This window comes from Labeo rohita, chromosome 1, assembly GCF_022985175.1.
Source record: "Labeo rohita strain BAU-BD-2019 chromosome 1, IGBB_LRoh.1.0, whole genome shotgun sequence".
NCBI lineage: Eukaryota > Metazoa > Chordata > Actinopteri > Cypriniformes > Cyprinidae > Labeo > Labeo rohita.
Genome location: NC_066869.1, coordinates 14,997,115 through 15,017,661, shown reverse-complemented (window position 1 = coordinate 15,017,661; position 20,547 = coordinate 14,997,115). Strand labels below are relative to the sequence as shown.

Sequence of the window (20,547 nt, the reverse complement as noted above, 5' to 3'; positions counted from 1 at the left end):
GTTCAACCGTAATTTTATGAAGGTACAAGAATACTTTTTGTGTGCAAAGAAAACTAATATAATGACTTTATTCAACAATTTCTTCTCACCTGGGACAGTCCGCCGACATTACCACAACGCACGCGAAGGTAGAAGGGTCAGAAAGCTCTCGAAATTCATCAAAAGTATATTAATTAGTGTTCCGAAGATGAATGAAGGTCTTACAGGTTTGGAACGACATGAAGGTGAGAAATTAATGACTGAATTTTCATTTTTGAGTGAACTATCCCTTTAAGAGCAGCCGTGATAAAATGTTTTGTGGGTTATGAGTACAAGCTAAGTTCGTCAGTCATTGATGTTAACTTTTAACGAACAGAATAGAGAAAAAAATCAATATGAGATTCAGTTCAACGGCAGAAATATTTTTCGCACCTCATTTTTTTTGTTTACATTCTCTCATCAGTTCCAATATTTTCCTGTCAAAATAAAGAACTCTGCTGCGCATACGCTGAGAAACTGTCATCACTGTAGTATTATTATGACCGTCACCTGTTACAATCGATATTCTCCTGTCCCATTACAAAAATATCAGAAACGTGTTTAAGGACAAACTAAGTCTACAAATAATTAACTACTTCATCCACTGGAACCAAGCAGACGATTATAATCAAATTAGGATTAATTAAACGGTAGATTGGATTGTGGGTGCGTATTTGCGCATCAAGTCCTCAGGCAGTTCAATAATGATGTTGTGCGCATGCGCACTGTAAATCACCAAAGCTGTAATATCAGTGAGGCTTGTTTTTCTAGTACGCAGCAGGCGCTCAACGATGATGGACTGATATATTTGTAATTTATAAAGATGTAAGAATAAAAATGCACGTCTTTATCTAACGTTAACGCATAAGGAACGGAAAAAAACGGAGTGGGTGAGTTTAAAGCGCTTACGTTTATCCAAGTCAATGTTTACCTACATACTCAACGCAGGTGAAGACCTGTAAACATTGTGCGCTGCCTCCATCAGACGTTTTTTTTTAAACTAATACATTAGCGACTAATATTTCAACCATTTATACCAGTTTTTTATGATTACGATAAATATGATTGCATCTTAATTTAATGTAGTGTGTTGTGACAGATTATAATTAAGCATGCATGAACATGCTCGATGGTCGCGATTTATTAATCATACGTGTATTAAAAACGTCCCAAGAACGTAAGAAATGTCCCTTTCGAAATGTGACATCGGCTTATGTATTATGTAAAGAATATAAATAAATAATGTGGGCACTGGGCTGTAACCTACTCTACCGGAGAACTGGAATAACAAAATACACTCCTCCGTGCACACTAAGGCTGATTGCAATACTAAAATCATCGCAGTCCACACTGTGGACTACTAAGAACAGATGGTGAGTGAGTCGCCCAGACGTGACATTATTATGTTCATTCCATAGGTGATTGTTTCAGCAGGGCAAAATGTCTACTAATAACAACATCATGTCCAAGAAGATCCGGACGGAGTACATGAAGAAGTTCAGAGATCCCAAGTGGGAGACGTTCTCGAAATCCTACGAGGACTCTGTGAAATACAGACTGACGCGGAGGCTGATGGAGCAGACGCACAGACCGTTATTCGGGGACGGATGGGACAGCGGGTCCGACTCGAGCGGAAGGTCCAGTCCCAAACTGCAGGAAGTGAACGTCTCAAATGGCAAACAATACATATCCTCATCAGAATCTAGGAATGAGAATGCAGAGGTTCTGAACTCCTGGAAGCCGCAGGTGAATGGAGAAGTTCACACGGATACTAGTGCAACAGTGGAAAGCTCACTTCCCATGGGTAGGTTCATGTCTTGAAACCTGATTTATATTTAAATTTTTGAGTGAACTATTTCTACTCATTTTGCTTTTATCACAGAAAATGGTTACAAAGATGCGACTCCTAACGGACCGTCAGAATTGAATCCAAAACGGCGACAGCGACACCGGGCGCCCCGTTCTGAGCCGTGCTATCCTAATAAAGAGCTGGATACTGATGAATCTCAAATATCCGTATCAAGAAAACCATCCAGGGCCAAGAGCCAACCACCGGGCAACACCAAGGAGCGGGCATCCAACCGTGAGAACAGACGGTCTTTTATCCGTTATGACTGGGCGGAAAGGCACATTGAGACTAGGGACAGAAAGACACCAAATATGAGAGCGTCTATGTCCGCTGGAGAGGTAAGGCCTGATACTAACTGCAGAAACTAGTCTAATTTTCAGTCCAGATGAAAAAAACAGCGTTGCCAGGTTTTCACAACAAAACCCACCATATTGCTACTCAAAACTAGCCCACTTGCATTTTGAGGTGGGTTAAAATTACACACTTTTTGGTGGGCTTCCCCTAGTAAAATTTACATTCCAGGGGATAAATATCACGTTACTGGGGTCGCTTCAACCCAAAATCCACAGACTTGGCAACACTGAGCCCAGATCATTATCTGTAGAAATTTGCCATGGGAATTTTGTTTACCCATAAAAAATGTGTTCAGATATTTTTGTAAACATATTTTAAAAGTATGTTTATATGTTTTATTATAATATATATATAAAAAATGTAAAATTCTATATTTAAAGAAATATGTTGTTAATATAGGTAATAAAATACATTTATATAATTGTGAAAAATATTTGATATTTTAAATTATTTTAAATGTTTTATTTTCATTATATTGCTGTATTATTTGGTCATATATTAAAGAAAATACATTTAAAGAAAATTAAAAGCTTCAGTTTATATAAATAGCATATATTTTGGCTAGAATTCTTTTTTAATTGAACTGTTTTTTTGCTGTATGTGTACCCATTAGCAGAAATGAATTGCTAATAATTTTTATTAATATATATATATATATATATATATATATATGTATGTATATACACTACCGTTCAAAAGTTTGGGGTCAGTAAGACTTGTAATAGTCTTTAAAGAAGTCTCTTATGCTCATCAAGGCTGCATTTATTTGATTAAAAATATAGAAAAAAAAACAGTAATATTGCAAAATGTTTTTACAATATAAAATAATGTTTTTTATTTTAACATACTTTAAAATAGAATTTATTCCTGTGATGAAAAGCTGAATTTTTATCAGCTGTTACTCCAGTCCTAAGTGTCACATGATCCTTCAGAAATCATTCTAATATGCGGATTTATTATTAGAATGATCAATGTTGGATAATATCAACAGTTGTGCTGCCAAATATTTTTTGGAACCTGTGATTTTTTTTTTTTCAGGATTCTTTCATGAATAACAAGTTTAAAAAGTACAGTGTTTATTCAAAATATAAATATTTTATAACAATGTAAATTATTTATTATTAACTTTTAATAAACTTTTAATTATTAACTTAATACATCCTTGGTGAATAAAAGTATTAATTTCTTAAAAAAAAAAAAAGAAACAATAAAAATGTACTGACCCCAAACTTTTGAATGGTAGTGTATATATGTATATATATATATATATATGATGTGTTTGAATATGTTTTCTTATATTATGTGGACAAATATATTTATATTATTTTTAATTTTATGAATATTTTTATTTTATTTTTATAAATACATTTACACTACCAGTCAAAAGTTTTTGAACAGTAAGATTTATAATGTTTTTTAAAGGCTCACCAAGCCTGCATTTATTTGATTCAAAGCACAGCAGAAACAGTACAATTCTGAATTATTTTTACTTTTTAAAATGACTGATTTCTATTTGAATATATTTTAAAATGTAATTTATTCCTGTGATTTCAAAACTGAATTTTTAGCATCATTACTACATTACATTAGTCACATGATCCTTCAATCATTCTAATATTCAGAAATATTCTGATTTGCTGCTCAAAAACATTTATTATTAATATTATGTTGAAAACAGCTGTGTAGAATTTCTTCATTTTTCTTTGATGAATAGAAAGTTCAGAAGAACAGCATTTATCTGAAACAGATACCTTTTGTAAATGTCTTCTATCATTACTTTTAATCAATTTACAGCATCCTTGCTAAATAAAAGTATTAATTTCTATAATTTCCAAAAAATAAAAAATAAAAATTATACTGACTCCAAGCTTTTAAATGCTATAGTGTATAATGTTTATATAAGCTTTTTATTTCAGATAAATGCTGATCTTTGGATATTTCTATTCATCAAAGAATCCTGAAAAAAAAGCAAATCAGCATATTAGAGTGATCTATAAGAATATAAATAACATTTTATATTACATAAGCAATAACCTTTTACAATACATTCACACTGAAAACAGTTATTTTAAATTGTACAGTTTTTGCTGTGTTTTGGATCAAATAAATATAGTTTTGAATGGTAGTGTAAATATTACAGTATGTTTACATTTTTACTCCACATATATATTTAAATATTAAAAATAATTAAATACTATTTTAAAAAACTCCACTGTATATTTTTCCTGCATGGGTGTCCCTTAGCAGAAGTGAACATGAGTGTGTTTTTAACAGATTTAAATAAATGATACAAACAAAGAGGGGAATTTTGAAGTGACTGAACAGCCGTGTACTAATCAGTGGAATGAAGCACTGCGTGACATCTGACGCTGCATGTGGAAGTGGTGAATTATTCAGCTTAGAGCAGTGATATCCTGAAGCTACCGTGAGATTACCTTATCTGGTATACAAAAGTTTAGTAGGTTAAACAGAGCTGGATTTCATCAAATTAATTCCAGTCAGAGCATCATGAAACTGAATAAATCTCAATCATTTTCAGATTCATCGGGCCGACGTCGGCGTCCAGACACGAAGAGAGGCCAAAAAAAGTGGACGAGCTTCAGACCACCGGAGGGCGAGGTCAGCTGACCTGGAGAAGTCCCGGAGATCAGCACTGAGTGTGGCGGACGAGCGCTGGATGACGGAGTACATGCGCTGCTTCTCTGCACGACTGAGGTAGAGGCTGATCCAGGATCAGTTTGTGTTAGTGGATTTGATGGAAAAAGATCCCAAACCAGCATTACAGGACCGGTACAGAAGGCACTGGACAAGTGACGTCAAAAACTGAAGAAAAAGTTATACGCATTCCTTTAAATTCAATATGAGATGCAGTTATTCATAAAATGTAAAAATTACTCTTATTTTTTGATGCTGGCTACAATCACTTTCTCATAAATGCATATAAGGACCAAACATTTAACTACCAAAACATATTTGATATGACAAATACTTTAATCACTATTTGTTGGAATTTAATGTTAATTTAATTGTTTGGTTGTTATTAGACAGTTTCAGATCTTCTGACTTTTAACATGGGCTGCAGGGATTTAATGATCAAAATTAATTTCTGAGCGGACCAAACATTTATTGTTAAAAAAGTTTGTTTCTGACTCAGATGATTGTTTATTCTGATCTTTCCAGAATGTTGTTCTAGACTCTCCAGCCTGCCTGTCATTAATATGTCAGCTGTAAAATGTATTGTTCTTTTGAATGTGATTGACTGATGTTTGGTTTGTTTTAATTGATCACATGGTCAATGAATTTGTGTTTGAGAGGCCGTATCAGAAGTGCAGTGCTGTCGTGAAATGTTTTCTACGAAAGTGTATTTTCCCCACCGATCACCAACAATCATCATTTTAATCCACTTTTTGCACAAAGATGTGAAGTAATTAATATTTTTAGATTGAAAAAAATAATTGAGGGCTAGTTGAAGGCCATCATTTGATTCTTGTGAATGTGATCATTTATTATGCACTGAGTTATTTATTAGAGCACAGATTTGATATTAAAATACATATTTGCTTACATGTATAATTTGCTTTTCTGTGAAACCTTCATGGTTTGCCAGGAGACATTTCCTCTGCTCTTTATCTTAATAACTGGTTGCCTGTTATCTGAACGTATTTATTCAGTTATTCACTTGCTTATGACTTCATATAAGGAAACTCATCTTGTTTAAGGCTACCAACACTGACATTCTTGAATGAAGTGTATGAAATATGCTAACTTATATTGATTTTCTTCAGCAATGTTTACATTTTGACCACTGTATTTGTACATGCACAGGTAGATATATTTTCATCTGCAGAACAGAAATACTCCTAATGCATTGCAGTGAATAAACTATGTTTGAGTAACATCATGTCCCCTCAATATTGTTAATAAATCATAATATCATACCACACAAACATTATACTGATTAAACATCAGTATAATTTGGTATGAATAAACATTTTAGGTTGTTTTGTTCTAGTTCAGAGACATACTGTGTTATTTTAATGACATTTTCACAACCAGTCAAAAGTTTTTGAACAGTAAGATTTTTTTTGTTTTTTATAGAATTCTCTTCTGCTCACCAAGCCTGCATTTATTTGATCCAAAGTGCAGCAAAAACAGTAAACTTTTGAAAGAATTCTACTATTTAAAATAACTGTTTTCTATATGAATATATTTTAAAATGTAATTTATTCCTGTGATCAAAGCAAAATTGTCAGCATCATTACTTCAGTCGTCAGTCTCACATGATTCTTCAGAAATCATTCTAATATGCTGATTGTTGTTCAAGAAACATTTTTATTATTATTATTAATATTATTATCAATAATTAAAACAGCTGAGTTGGGGGGGGTTATAGAAATGTTTTTTTTAGCAAAAGATTGTCTTTAAATTGATAAAAAGTGATGACAAACTCATTTATAATGCTACAAAAGATTTCTATTTTAGATAAATGCTGTTTCTATTCATCAAAGAAACCTGAAAAAATACACAATCTACAATAATACATGTTTTTGACCAGCAAATCAGAATATTAGAATGAATTCTGAAGGATCACGTGACTGCTTTGAAATCACAGGAATAAATTACATTTTACAATATATTAAAATAGAAAACAGTTATTTTAAATAGTAAAATATTTCAAAATTTTACTGTTTTTGCTGTACTCAAATACACGCAGGCTTGGTGAGCAGAAAAGACTTCTGAAAAACACTGAAAATCTTACTGTTCAAAAACTTTTGAATAGTAGTGTATGTGCATTTTGTTGTTGTCTTTTGGACCCCACTGTGTATCTAATGTTAACTATGTTAACACTCCAACTGGTTTTCTAATGGCGCTTCTAAAAGTTTCTTCACCCATGCAGCTATTTACACATATGTCACAAACCGTCAGGCATCTGCAGCACTATCCAAATCACCTCGCCACCTCTGAGACCAGCTGAGGTTTAGTCTGGACCTGCTGATGGACAGCAGACGGCTCAGAGGTCTGAATCATGTCACGATGTAATGTATGTCTTTGTTTTCAATTGGCTGTTAAACAGCATGATCAGAAGTGCTGACGTGCCATAGTGATCTGTTTAACCGGCATTATAAATAGACACCTGCTAAAAGTCTAATCTCACTGACAGCTGCATGCCTGTGAGATACAGAGGACAGAAAACAAATGCGTGTGAGAGTATGTGCCAGAAAGTGTTCGTCTCCAGAGAAGAGTTCTGCTTTACTGGTATTATGTGTCTAAACAAACATTTGTTGGTCGTTTTCACCTCAGAAGCTGGTTAATCTGTGCCGGCTGCGTTTGGTAAAGGCTCTGAGCACTCAAGAGGTATGAAACTTTAGACACTCGTGTTACACTTGCGCACCTCCTTCAGCTCCTTCCCGTTACTCAGCAGACCCTGGGAGACGCTGATGAAGACCATTAAGCAGAAGGGCAGCTGTTTTCATACCACACCTGTCCACATTGATCTTCAGCACCCCGCAGAAGCTCCAGTTGACCACTGGACAAGGAAATTTATAAGAGAGCAGATTGTGAGGATCTATTTAACATCTGACAAGCCTTAAAACATTTATCTCATATATTTCAGATGAAAATGTAGTTAATATAATACTATAAACAACATAGAACGAGACGATGTTGTTAACAAGTTAAAGTGTGCTAAAGACAACAACTAACTAGCAATTGAGTTTACCTGTCTGACGAACCGAACAACCGTTAAGCAGCCAGTTCTTAGTTACCGTCAGCAAGCACCGGCTTCGAAATTTATCGTTTATGCTAAATAAAACAAACTTAAATGTCTATTGAACGTGAGATAACAGTTACCACATATTTTAAGACCCGTTCACACAAAGAACGATGACTATAAATAACTATAACGACTTGTCAAAACCAACGGACCATAACGTTCTGTTTATTATAATAACAAGCGTGCACTGCTGTTACGTCATCTGTGATTCAAATTTTCGCGCTCATCAAAGTCGGGTGTATTCTGATTGGCTATCGTTTATAAATAGAAAATTCTCGTTAATTCTATTTTAGGTTTTAGAATAAATGGAACAGAATTATTTTGGACAGTATCTGTCACCTTTAAACTGCTTCAGAAGACTTTTCAACGCGGAAGTAAGCGCCTATGGGCGCGATTTCCGGTTCATTAGATGCCAATGACCATAATGAGAAGAAAAACAACGTACAGTAAATCGTAAAACTGTTTGCAATACAAACCAGTGTGTTCATAATTAAAATAATACATTAAAATAATATGGTAAGACAAACCACTTTGCAATATAAATCAGCAAAACAAGCTGTTTTGTACAACTAAAATTAGCTGGATGCTGATGAGTCCAGAAGCCAGACCCATACAATTTACAAATGGCTCGCTCTTACATTTGAATTTACCTAAATGATTTAAATGATTATGATTCAAATGAATCTGTGAGTTGTCGTTTGGAATCGTTTTGTTAATAAGCTATCTGACCGATTTGATCTGAACTTGAAAAAAGGCACTTTCTAGAAAAATGTTTGATTACTGCCTTGGAGTGAATGGAAATGAATAAATGGATTCAAATGAAGAATTTCTCTGAAGGAAGAAAGAGCAAATGGAGAAATCCCGAGATCAGGGTGAGAGCAGCAGCTGTCGTGCTGTAGGATTATTCCACATGTGCCGAACATGTGTCCGCCGCTGTCTGTCCAGATCTGAACCACTGCAGCCTAAATGGAGCCGCGTGTATTAGTGCTGCCGCACCTGTCGAGCACCGGAGGACATCAGCACGCAGTGACACATCAGTCACAGCTGCCACGTGTCATTTCTGACATCATGTCGATATGGAATCATCAAGTTCTGAAGTTAAAAAAAAAAAACAAAAAAAAAAACATTAAGATCAGTGTTGTTATAGTTACAGTTTTTCTCAGTCGCTTTGGTGCATTTCTCACAACACTATTTACATTTGCACAACATTTACTTCAACCTCCACAACATTTAGTCATTTGTGCACATCATAGTAGCAGTTTCTCATTCCTTCCAACAAATTGCAAATGCTTTTGGACATGCATCAATTGCTTTCATACAACTCTCTGCTGTTTTATAACATTATCATTTGCTTATGTCATGTCAGTCAAAATTAACTAAACTTGTGAATGCTGAATAGTCATTCCATATAAAACTAATAGTCCTCATTTCATACAAAAATGTTGAACTAGTTGTCAAAATCTGTCAAGCAAATTTTATAAAAAATTTTAAATCTTTTTTTTCCTGAAAATGTCTTCTAAATTGAACAATTTCTGCAAATGTGCATGAATGATTTACATACCTATATGTTGTAGGTTCAGTTCCAATATGTACTGCAATATTGTTTACAATTGTGCACAGCTCTACCCAAAGGGAGTTTATGTTTGTTGTAAATAAGGGTGTATTTATTCGTTTGCACAATGCTTTGAATAAATTAGAATTGCAAAGAGCATATGAAGTAAAAATGTGAAACATACATATTCAGTGTCTTGTACTCAGATACCTCACTAAATACAGTAATGTCTAGCTTTACTGTAGTTTTCAAATGGCTGTGCAAATAGTATATAGTGCTGTCTTGAGCATTTTCAGGAAGTGTCACCAAAATCTGACTTTTTTGCATAGGAAAAAGTTACAGAGTAAACTGTCATAATGAAAACATGACAAAGCCATTTGACTATCTTGTTCATAAACAATGGTGTCAGGACTTTTCATCTTGATGACACTGACACTTTCATTGACATGAATACTTGCTTTTGAGGAATGAGCTATCCATTTTGAGCAAGTGACACGCTTTTGCAGGTTATCAACTAGGTTTTGCAGTTTGTACTAATTGTTTTGAGAAATGCATTAACTGTTGTGCAAATGTAAATAGTGTTGTGAGAAATGCACCAAAGCGACTGAGAAAAACTGTAACCTAAACTGAAACTATTAAAAATAACTTTACCTACCTTTTTCTTCAACGCGGACATAAGCCCATGGGTGAGACTTCCGGTTCATTTTCCGCAATAGGGAAATAACAAGAAGAATAACAACGTGCTGTAAACTGTAAAACTGTTTGCACTACAAGCCAGTGTGTTCATATTTAACATAATACATTAAAATAATATGGTAAGACACACCAATTTGCAATTTTAAACAGCGAAACGAGCTGTTTTGTACAGCTAAAAATAGCTGGACGTGGAAGAGACCTAATAAAATAAATATAAAATAAAATATTAGGGCGAAATAGAAAAAAAACTATTTTAAAATTCATTTCTAATTTATGTTTGAAATGGCAAAATAGATAATTGAAATTAATAATGGCCAGTATTGTTCCACTTTGTGTGTAACTGACATCCACTAAAAACCAAAATACGAGCTGAATAATTTGATATTTTATTAATTTCAATGACATTCAGACTTTTATTGTGACTTAAAATATCTAAAAGCATTAATACTATTCCAGCAGCAGCAGCAGTCACACAGATTCTTCAGTTTGAATGACCCTGACCTCCTGGGCTCACCTGATTTTTCAGGATGTAACTCAACAGTGTCCTCTACAGGTGAAGCTCCATAAATGCTCTGCTTCCAGCACTGTTAGACAATTGAAGCCTTAGATTTAACACTAACTACTCTGTGTATTAAAATACTCTGAGTATAAAAAGTACTGTATCCAGTTATGGATTTTTGAAACCATAAATATGCAACTCACACTCTTTATGATAGTCATCACCCCAGAACATCAGCTATGTACACACTACATTTAAGTGAGTCATATTGAGAAAATCACCTGGTTCAGTGGGGTGGATTTTCAGCAATCTCAAAGCCTGTTGTACTGATGTTATTCCTACATGATTTCCGCAGCAGGTGGAGGTTGGGGTCAAGAGATCCTGTGAGGGGAAAACCAGTCACCATCTGCCCGCCTAATTCCCACAGGTGGCTTCTGTCTTGACCCATTACAGGATCAGCTGTGGCACGGGAGCCGATCTGCCTGCCTTGCTGCAGTAAATTCAGTAAAAATGCAAAACATATTTTGCTTTCATAGACACTGAAATTCATTTTAGTGGTCTATTACTTAATTTTTCAGTGACAAGTTCTTAAGCTTTAATATTTTGTTGCATTCTAAGCAGTTTAAACCTTACTAAACGTTTTTAATGTTTTACGTGCATTTCCACATATGAGTCTCATTACTGTACAAGCATCAGCACCTGTGAGTCACATATTAGAGGCTGTAAACGCTGCTATTAAAAGGGTTTTGTGTTATTTCAGTTGTCAGATTGACTCCATTCAGATCCACTCAGAGCCTGAAGCCTGCAGTAAGTGTCATTGTGCAGGTAATTGTCATTCTGTGATGGAGGTAATTACGTCTGCTGTAAGAGCCGAGGGAAAAGCGTAACACAATGAGGTAAATGAATCAGATCTGATTAAAGGCTTTAAAGGTTTTTTTTTCAGACCTTTGACAGGGCTGTGTGAACAGGACCCGCGGGCCTCAGTTCATTTTCACTGACGCAAATCTACTTCTAGACTAATTTAAATGTACGAGACGAAAACGTGGTAACACTTTAATGTCATCGCAAATTTTATAAGACTTATCTTAAGTATAAAATGTAGTAAACAGTTGAAATGAAGTTGTAAACAAAACATCAGATTATATGGGAGTACAACAGGTGTAACGCAGACATCAAATCCGACCTCTTCAGTCTGTTCAAAGGATCAGCTAATCCACTGCTATGAATGCAGGACACTGTGCCAAATGACAAACACAAACACTTCTGGGTCACAGGTATACACAACACATAAAAGGTGATGCTTAATAAGGTCCTCAAGCTCAGTCCCAATTAAACAAAAATATTATAAATACATATATAATTTTTAAAATACATTTGCATTTTACAATAAATGTTTTCTATTTGAATATATTTTAAAATGCAAATTCCTCTGTGATGCAAAACTGATTTTTTAGCAGTGTCACATAATCTTTCAGAAATTAACTTCTTTATCTCTAAAAACTATAAATATTCTCTTCAATTTGTATTATTCTATAATAAAAATAGCTACTGTCCTAAACTGTCGCTTGTTGGATATACTGTTTAATTTAGAAATGCATCGCGTCAAAATGTGTCTATAAATCCCATTTCATCTGGACTTGGTTTTAAGGAGGTTTGTTTATATTGTGAGTGTCTGAAATTCTCCATCACTGAAGGTCAAAGCTCTGGATGCAGCTCAGTTTCCTCCACCATGTTTCTGAGAGCTGTTTGATTTTATCTGGAGTTTTTTCTCTGAGCGTATGCCTCCTCGGCCACGCCGCCTCCTCGGCGTGCTGCATGCTGGCCAAGATGGCGCCGTCGAACACTTCCTTCAGGTTCTTTTGCGTCAGCGCTGAGCATTCAGCAAACGTCACGGCGCCGATGCTCCGGGCGCACAGACGGGCATCGTCTCCGCTCACTGGTTTCTCCTGGCTGTCTGCGAGTCGGATCAGCACCTGGACGTCCTCCCGCAAGTCGCACTGGGTGCCCACGAGGATGATGGGAACGCCTGGACACAGGCGATGAACCTCAGGGGCCCAGCGGTCTGTCACGCTCCTAAAGGAGGATGGAAGGACCACGCTGTAGCAGAGCAGGAAGACGTCAGCGTCACGGTAGCAGAGTGGACGGAGGCGCTCAAACTCGTCCTGAAAACAGGAAACAGTTGCATCATTTTACCTAACAATTTAAATACTGATTTTCATTTATAAATATATACCATACATTGCAAAGAAGAGCAGAACTACTAACTTTTTTCACCGTTCTAAGTTGCATGTGCTTTTCTATTTATAACACAAGATATGCAACTAAGTATGGCAAATGAATTATAGCAGTGATATTTCATCAGTCGGATGAGTATGTTCTATTACTGTGTGCTGAACAGGTCACAGAGTCGATCTATGTGACAATCACACAAAAATCTACAGAACTCAGTACTAAGAGAATACAGATCTGATTCTAACACTAGGTGGCGCTCTTCAGTCATATCCTGTTGCTTACATATAGAGGCTGATCCGCTGCCCCCCATCTCTGCCATTCAAAGCACAGAGAGAAAAAGTTCATCCATCCATCAAGACAAACTGGTAATAGATAGATAGATAGATAGATAGATAGATAGATAGATAGATAGATAGATAGATAGATAGAATGACACAAAGATAGATAGATAGATAGATAGATAGATAGATAGATAGATAGATAGATAGAATGATAGAAAGATAGATAGATAGATAGATAGAATGACACAAGGATAGATAGATAGATAGATAGATAGAATGATAGATAGATAGATGATAGATAGATAGAATGACACAAGTATAGATAGATAGATAGATCGATAGATAGATAGAATGACACAAGGATAGATAGATAGATAGATAGATAGATAGATAGATAGATAGATAGAATGACACAAGGATAGATAGATAGATAGATAGATAGATAGATAGATAGATAGATAGATAGATAGATAGAATGACACAAGTATAGATAGATAGATAGATAGATAGATAGATAGATAGATAGATAGAATGATAGAAGGATAGATAGATAGATAGATAGATAGATAGATAGAATGACACAAAGATAGATAGATAGATAGATAGATAGATAGATAGATAGATAGATAGAATGACACAGATAGATAGATAGATAGATAGAATGACACAAGGATAGATAGATAGATAGATAGAATGACACAGATAGATAGATAGATAGATAGACAGATAGACAGATAGACAGATAGATAGAATGACACAAGGATAGATAGATAGATAGATAGAATGACACAGATAGATAGATAGATAGATAGAATGACACAAGGATAGATAGATAGATAGATAGATAGATAGATAGATAGATAGATAGATAGATAGATAGAATGATAGATAGATAGATAGATAGATAGATAGATAGATAGATAGATAGAATGATAGAAGGATAGATAGATAGATAGATAGATAGATAGATAGATAGACAGAATGACACAGATAGATAGATAGATAGATAGATAGATAGATAGATAGATAGATAGATAGATAGAATGACACAAGGATAGATAGATAGATAGATAGATAGATAGATAGATAGATAGACAGAATGACACAAGGATAGATAGATAGACAGATAGATAGATAGACAGATAGATAGATAGATAGATAGATAGATAGATAGATAGATAGATAGATAGATAGATAGATAGATAGATCACCTGTCCTGCCATATCACACAGTTGAAGTTGAACTGGTCTTCCATCCACCACAACCCTAGCTGAGATAGTGAAACACTTAAATATTAATCAGTTTGTATTAATTAACATTCAATCAACCATAAAGCTGAGGTAAATGTATTAAATAATTATTTTCAATTAAATATCCCACGTATAAGATGTCAAAAGTCCATGCTAACATATAAATAAAACATAAAATAAAAAACGAGTACTACGTGCGTACTTGAGTGCACACTTACAGTATGGATATTTGGCTTTACCTGTGAAGTTGTCATAGGCGGTGGGAATGTGTTCTGCTGGATATCCGTTAGTGGTGTAGCTGATGATCAGACTCGTTTTACCCACCGCTCCATCCCCGACCAGCACACACTTTACCCGGCGCTCAGGTACGGCGGCGGACGCCGGTGAGTTCTGCTGAGGAGCCGCTCGCGGTGGAACCGGAGGCGGACTGTCGTCTTCATTTACCGCCTCAGCCTCGTCCTGCGACGGCATTGCGTTTTTTGGTAAACAAATGCAACGCTAGTGGTCCAAAACAAGCCTGTGGCCGCTGTCAAGACATGATAAGTTCAAGAAACTGCTTTATTAACCATTCCTGCATCGCTAAGTGACGGCGCGGAATCCCTCGCGCACCTGCTGTGTTCTTTCTCTCGCGCTCTCAAGTCAAGTTCGAGCGCGCGCACCCGCGTCAGGTTGATTGACAGACGAGCATCTGCTGCAGTAAGAGGATTAATACACGACACATGCGCGCAGTGTTGCGTTTCACTGACCCTCACGTCTCCACCCAGAGCTGGAGGAAAGCGCTGAAGAGTTGAAGAAAACAATAGAGAGGTATTTTCTGATTTAAAAATTAATACTTTGACTCCTTTCAAATAAGATAATTCGATTTTTAAAAGTAATACACTAAAAACAAACGAAAAAGTACCATACAGATAGATAGTTGGATGGACGGATGGAAGGATGGGTAGATGGATGGATGGATAGATAGATGGTTGGTTGGATGGATGGATGGATGGATGGATGGACGGACAGATGGATGGATGGATAGATTGTTAGTTGGATAGATAGATGGGTGGGGGGCTGGATAGATAGATAGATAGATAGATAGATAGATAGATAGATGGTTGGATGGATGGATAGACGGATGATAGATGGGTAGACGGATGGATGGACGGATAGATAGATGGTTGGATGGATGGGTAAATGGATAGATGGATGGTTGGATGGATGGATGGATAGATAGATGGTTGTTGGATGGATGAATGGATGGATGAATGGATGGATGGATAAATAGATGGGTGGATAGATGGAGGGACATACGGATGGATGGATGATGGATGGATGAATGGATGGATAGATGGATGGATAGATAGATAGCAGGGTTGGGGTCAATTCAGGAATGAACTCAACAATTCCAATTCAAAGAAGGAAATGGAATTGGAATTCAACAACAATTACAGGAAACAGTTGGAATTGAATTGGAATTACAGGAAGTGGAATTCAATTCAGGGAAATTCCACTGAATTCTGTTTATTGCTGTTTCTGAGCATTTATTTGTGATTGCATTTAGAGACATACATTTGAACTTTATTTATGATGCTTTACAAATACCAAGTAATGTATGAAATAGAGTTGATCAAATGCAAGTAAATAAAAATGAGAACTGTACATTATGAATTAATAATTGAATGACAGTGGTGATAAGTTTCTGGATGTACTATACATTCAATATATGATTACCACATAATATATGTCTCAACTCACAAAAAAATGAGTCATGTTCATTCATGTATTTCGTTCACTTTTTATTGCATCAAATTATCATCATTTCCTGAAATTTGGCATCGCTAAGACTGCATCTCTCAGGCCTAAATATCTCAAGTGGAATTTAGTGGAATTTATTTGATTTCAATTCTGTTTCCTGACATTCCAACTCAATTCCAATTCCATTTCCTGTCAGCTGCATGCAATTCCAATTCCAATTCCATTCCAGGAAGTGAATTGGAATTTACCATTCATTCTCAATTCAATTCATGAATGGCCCCAACCCTGATAGACAGATGGATGGACGGATGAATGGATGGATAGATAGATGGTTGGATGGATGGGTAAATGGATAGATAGATGGATGTTGGATGGATGGATGGATGGATGGATAGATAGATGGTTGTTGGATGGATGAATGGATGGATGGATAAATAGATGGGTGGATAGATGGAGGAACAGATGGATAGATGGATGGATGGATGAATGGATGGATGATAGATAGATGGATGGTTGGTTGGATAGATGGATGGATGGATGGATGGATAGACGGATGAACGGACGGATGGATGGATGGATGGATGATGATAGATAGATAGATGGATGGTTGGTTGGATAGATGGATGGATAGATAGATGGATGGACGGATGAACGGACGGATGGATTGATGGATGATGGATAGATGGATGATAGATAGATAGATGGGTGGATAGAGGAGGGACAGTGGGATAGATGGATGGATAGATAGATGGATGGACGGATGAACGGACGGATGGATGGATAGATGGATGGACAGATAGATAGATGGGTGGATAGATAGATAGATAGATAGACAGACAGATAGATAGATAGATAGATAGATAGATAGATAGATAGATAGGTGTACCAAAAGCAAAAATATCTCCTGAATAAAATATGAGGTCAAGTGATAAACGATGTGAAAGGTCAAGGATGTGGCAACATGTGACAAGCCGTCACTATGAGCAACCAAGACTTGGTCTTGGTCCAAACTGTATTGAATAAATAAGTAAAAGACGTGCAGGTTGATTCTCTCAAAAAGTGTAAAAACTGTTACTGGAGCTATCAAAACTATTGATTTGATATTAATTTTTCCCTTTAAACAAGACTATTTTGACTCCAAATCTACTAACAATCGCAACACTTTCAGTGATTATGATGAAAAATAGCAAGCTGATCCCGTCTTTTCTTCTCCTCCATTTATCAGGCTCGTGTAGCTCCTCCTCAGTGAATCTGCAGCTATGAGCTGGTGCCATCTGTCCACCCGTGCGCTCATGCAGCCACCAGAAGGCCTCAACATGTGCTGATGTAAATGGAGAGCTCAACTTTCCCAGGACAGAGCTGACCCTGGCAGCCGCCCTCACACACAAACACACACGCACACACGCGCGTATATCACACCATCAAAGCCACCTCACGCCCCTCATCCACGCACACACACACACAGATTGGCTGAAAACACATTTGCTGAGTACAAGTCCATCAAACACCCGTCAGATCATGATCAGATAAGAGCTGATACCAACACACACACTCAAGCTTATAGGTGTGTATTTGTGTCAGTGTACGTTCACACAAGCGTGGATGTGCATGCATGTGCACATTTACACATCTATGTGGCTGAATCTCATGAAACCTGTTAGAAAATGTCCAAATCATATTTCACCCTAAAACCATAAAAATGTATATATATATTATTTCTATTTTAAAATGATTAAATTATTTTGCATTAAAAAAAAAATGAACCACGGTCATGACCATGAAACAATTATTATGTAAAAACAAAAATAATATATTAATAAAATTAATTTAAAAATTAAAATATTTATACATCATGGCAGTGTTGGTTGTTCTGTTTTTAATTTATCTTTCAGTAATGTTTTTGTTACATAATATGACCATAAAATGGTATTATAGTTATATACTATAATACATATACTGTATTATAGTTAAGAGGATTTAATGAGAAATCACCATAATGAATTCATAATGAAATAAAATGTCAAATTGTATAATAAATAGTTAAAATGTAATAAGTATATATTACATGCGTAAAAATATGTAAGAAAATATAATAATAAATAAATAATAAAATTAACAATATGAGTATTTGGGTCAAAATGAGCTTAACTAGTAGTTTTAATCAATAAAAATGACAAATAACAGCATAAAATAAACTACAATTATATTACTTTTATATACACTGTAATTATATAATATAAATATAAATATATTAAAACAACATTATGAACATTTTAACATATTGCATCACAGTAATAAGAATGAGAAAAATGCATTATGATTATAAGAATTATTTTATTTTGCATTGTGGTAATGATCATTTTTGTGTTATGGTAATGAGAATTATTTGCTTACTTATTGCATTATAGTAATGAGAATTACTTTATTTTTTCATTGCGGGAATGAGAATTATTTTATATTTATTTATGGTAATTTTGATGATTTTATTTATTGCATTATGGCAATGATATTTATTTATTTATTTATTTATTAATTGCATTATGGAAATGATCATTATTTATTTAATTTATGGTAATGAGAATTATTTTATTTATTGCATTATGTTAATTATGTTTATTTATTTATTTACTTATTGCATTATGGTAATGAGAATTATTTTATATTTTGCATTATGTTAATGATGTTTATTTATTTATTTACTTATTGCATGATGGTAATGAGAATTATTTAGTTTACTGCATTATGGTAATGATGTATATTTATTTACTTACTGCATTATGATAATGATAATTATTATTTTAATTATTATTTATTTACTTATTGCATTATGGTAATGACAGTTATTCTATTTTTTCATTACGGTAATGGTAATTATTTTATTTTTTGCATGATGGTAATGATAATTATTTTGTTTATTTATTTACTTATTGCATTATTGTAATGATCATTATTTTATTTTTGGCAGTATGGTAATGATAATTGTTTTATGTTTTATTATTTTAATTAAGGAATTAATTATGGAGACGAGAATTGCCTTAATGTCATAAAAATAATGTTGCAAAGCAAAAAATCAGAATGGTCCTAAAACCATATTCTTAGTTTATTCAAAATATTACGTAAAACATATTACATAAAATAATAATCAAAGTTCCTTTATATTTTGTGGTGAAATATGACATGGCCATATGAGAGTCACTGTGTCTGAATGTGTACATGTGTGTTGACGCAGATGTGTCTCTACACACACAATGCTTCCAACGCTGTCCCTCAGGACCTGCATATGTGTGTGTGTGTGTGTAGTGGGGGAGGACTCTATCTTAATAGTCTCAGTGTGAAATAAGGGGCTGGATCATCTGATGGGTAAAAATGATTAGAAGAGGAAGGGTCTCGCTGGAACACAGGACTCTAAGCTGGGGAGGGACGGACGGATAGAGAGATTCCCAAAAGAAAGAAAGGAAGAATGAGGGTGGGAGGGGAGGGATGAGAAAGACATAGGGGATGCTGAGGGGCGCCGGGGCACGGCGATGTCACACACTTTTTTTGTGCCTCAGTCAACAGGCGTGTGCCATGATGTGTGTGTGAAAGCACAGCCCTGCTGTCCAGCTTTGCTTCAGAGCATGGGAACCAACTGAACACACACTCCTAATGACCCGCGTGCTGCTTTTATTATATCACGCGCACACGTACACACACACACACACACTCCTAATGACCCCTGTGCTGCCTTAATAACACACCAACAGGCGTCATTAGATTCGTACACACAATGGCATTATCACACAGATCTGCTTCTGCAACAGGACAACAGACACACGGACACATGCGTGTTTGTGTGTGTGTGTGTGTGTATGTGGATGGAGGCCATCATCCTCATGTAGGTTTATACACATGCAACATGTTATTCTTAAGCTTTTCATGCATGGTTTGAATGAATGATTTGAAATTTTATATAAAAATATATTTATTTTACAGCTAAATATTTATTTTTTCTTCCCCTTTTGGAAGAACATGCAAACTAGCAAGCCAAAAAAAGTTTACATGTTTACCTTTATTCAAATCTGTTGAAGGCTAATGTTAAAATGTATTTATGTATACATATAAAATATAAATACACTAATAATTATTTAATTTTATAAGTCTATTTTATAAGTCGATAAAATATTTTTCTGAACTTTGCAGGAAATACTATATATTTGTTCATAAAAAATAAACATTAAAATAAATAAATTAAAATGAAGTATCACTTTACAATAACATTTCACACTTTAAAATTACCATTAATTTAACATTAAAATTTCTATAC

The 20,547-nt window shown here is 35.0% G+C and overlaps 2 protein-coding genes across 2 annotated transcripts; one reads left to right on the top strand and one right to left on the bottom strand.

The window, feature by feature from the left end:
• Window positions 1-729: 729 nt before the first annotated feature.
• ccsapa (centriole, cilia and spindle-associated protein a) lies at window positions 730-6,119 on the top strand. The gene is made up of 4 exons (XM_051099628.1): window positions 730-908; window positions 1,437-1,822; window positions 1,901-2,205; window positions 4,761-6,119. The coding sequence occupies exons 2-4, from the start codon at window positions 1,459-1,461 to the stop codon at window positions 4,938-4,940; spliced, it is 849 nt and encodes a 282-aa protein (XP_050955585.1). The 5' UTR covers window positions 730-908; window positions 1,437-1,458; the 3' UTR covers window positions 4,941-6,119.
• Window positions 6,120-11,807: 5,688 nt separating this feature from the next.
• si:ch211-133l11.10 (rho-related GTP-binding protein RhoU) lies at window positions 11,808-15,100 on the bottom strand. The gene is made up of 3 exons (XM_051116094.1): window positions 14,744-15,100; window positions 14,466-14,524; window positions 11,808-12,903 (listed from the first exon to the last, which is right to left on the bottom strand). Exons 1-3 carry the CDS (start codon window positions 14,973-14,975, stop codon window positions 12,427-12,429), a joined length of 768 nt encoding a protein of 255 aa, XP_050972051.1. The 5' UTR covers window positions 14,976-15,100; the 3' UTR covers window positions 11,808-12,426.
• Window positions 15,101-20,547: the final 5,447 nt, after the last annotated feature.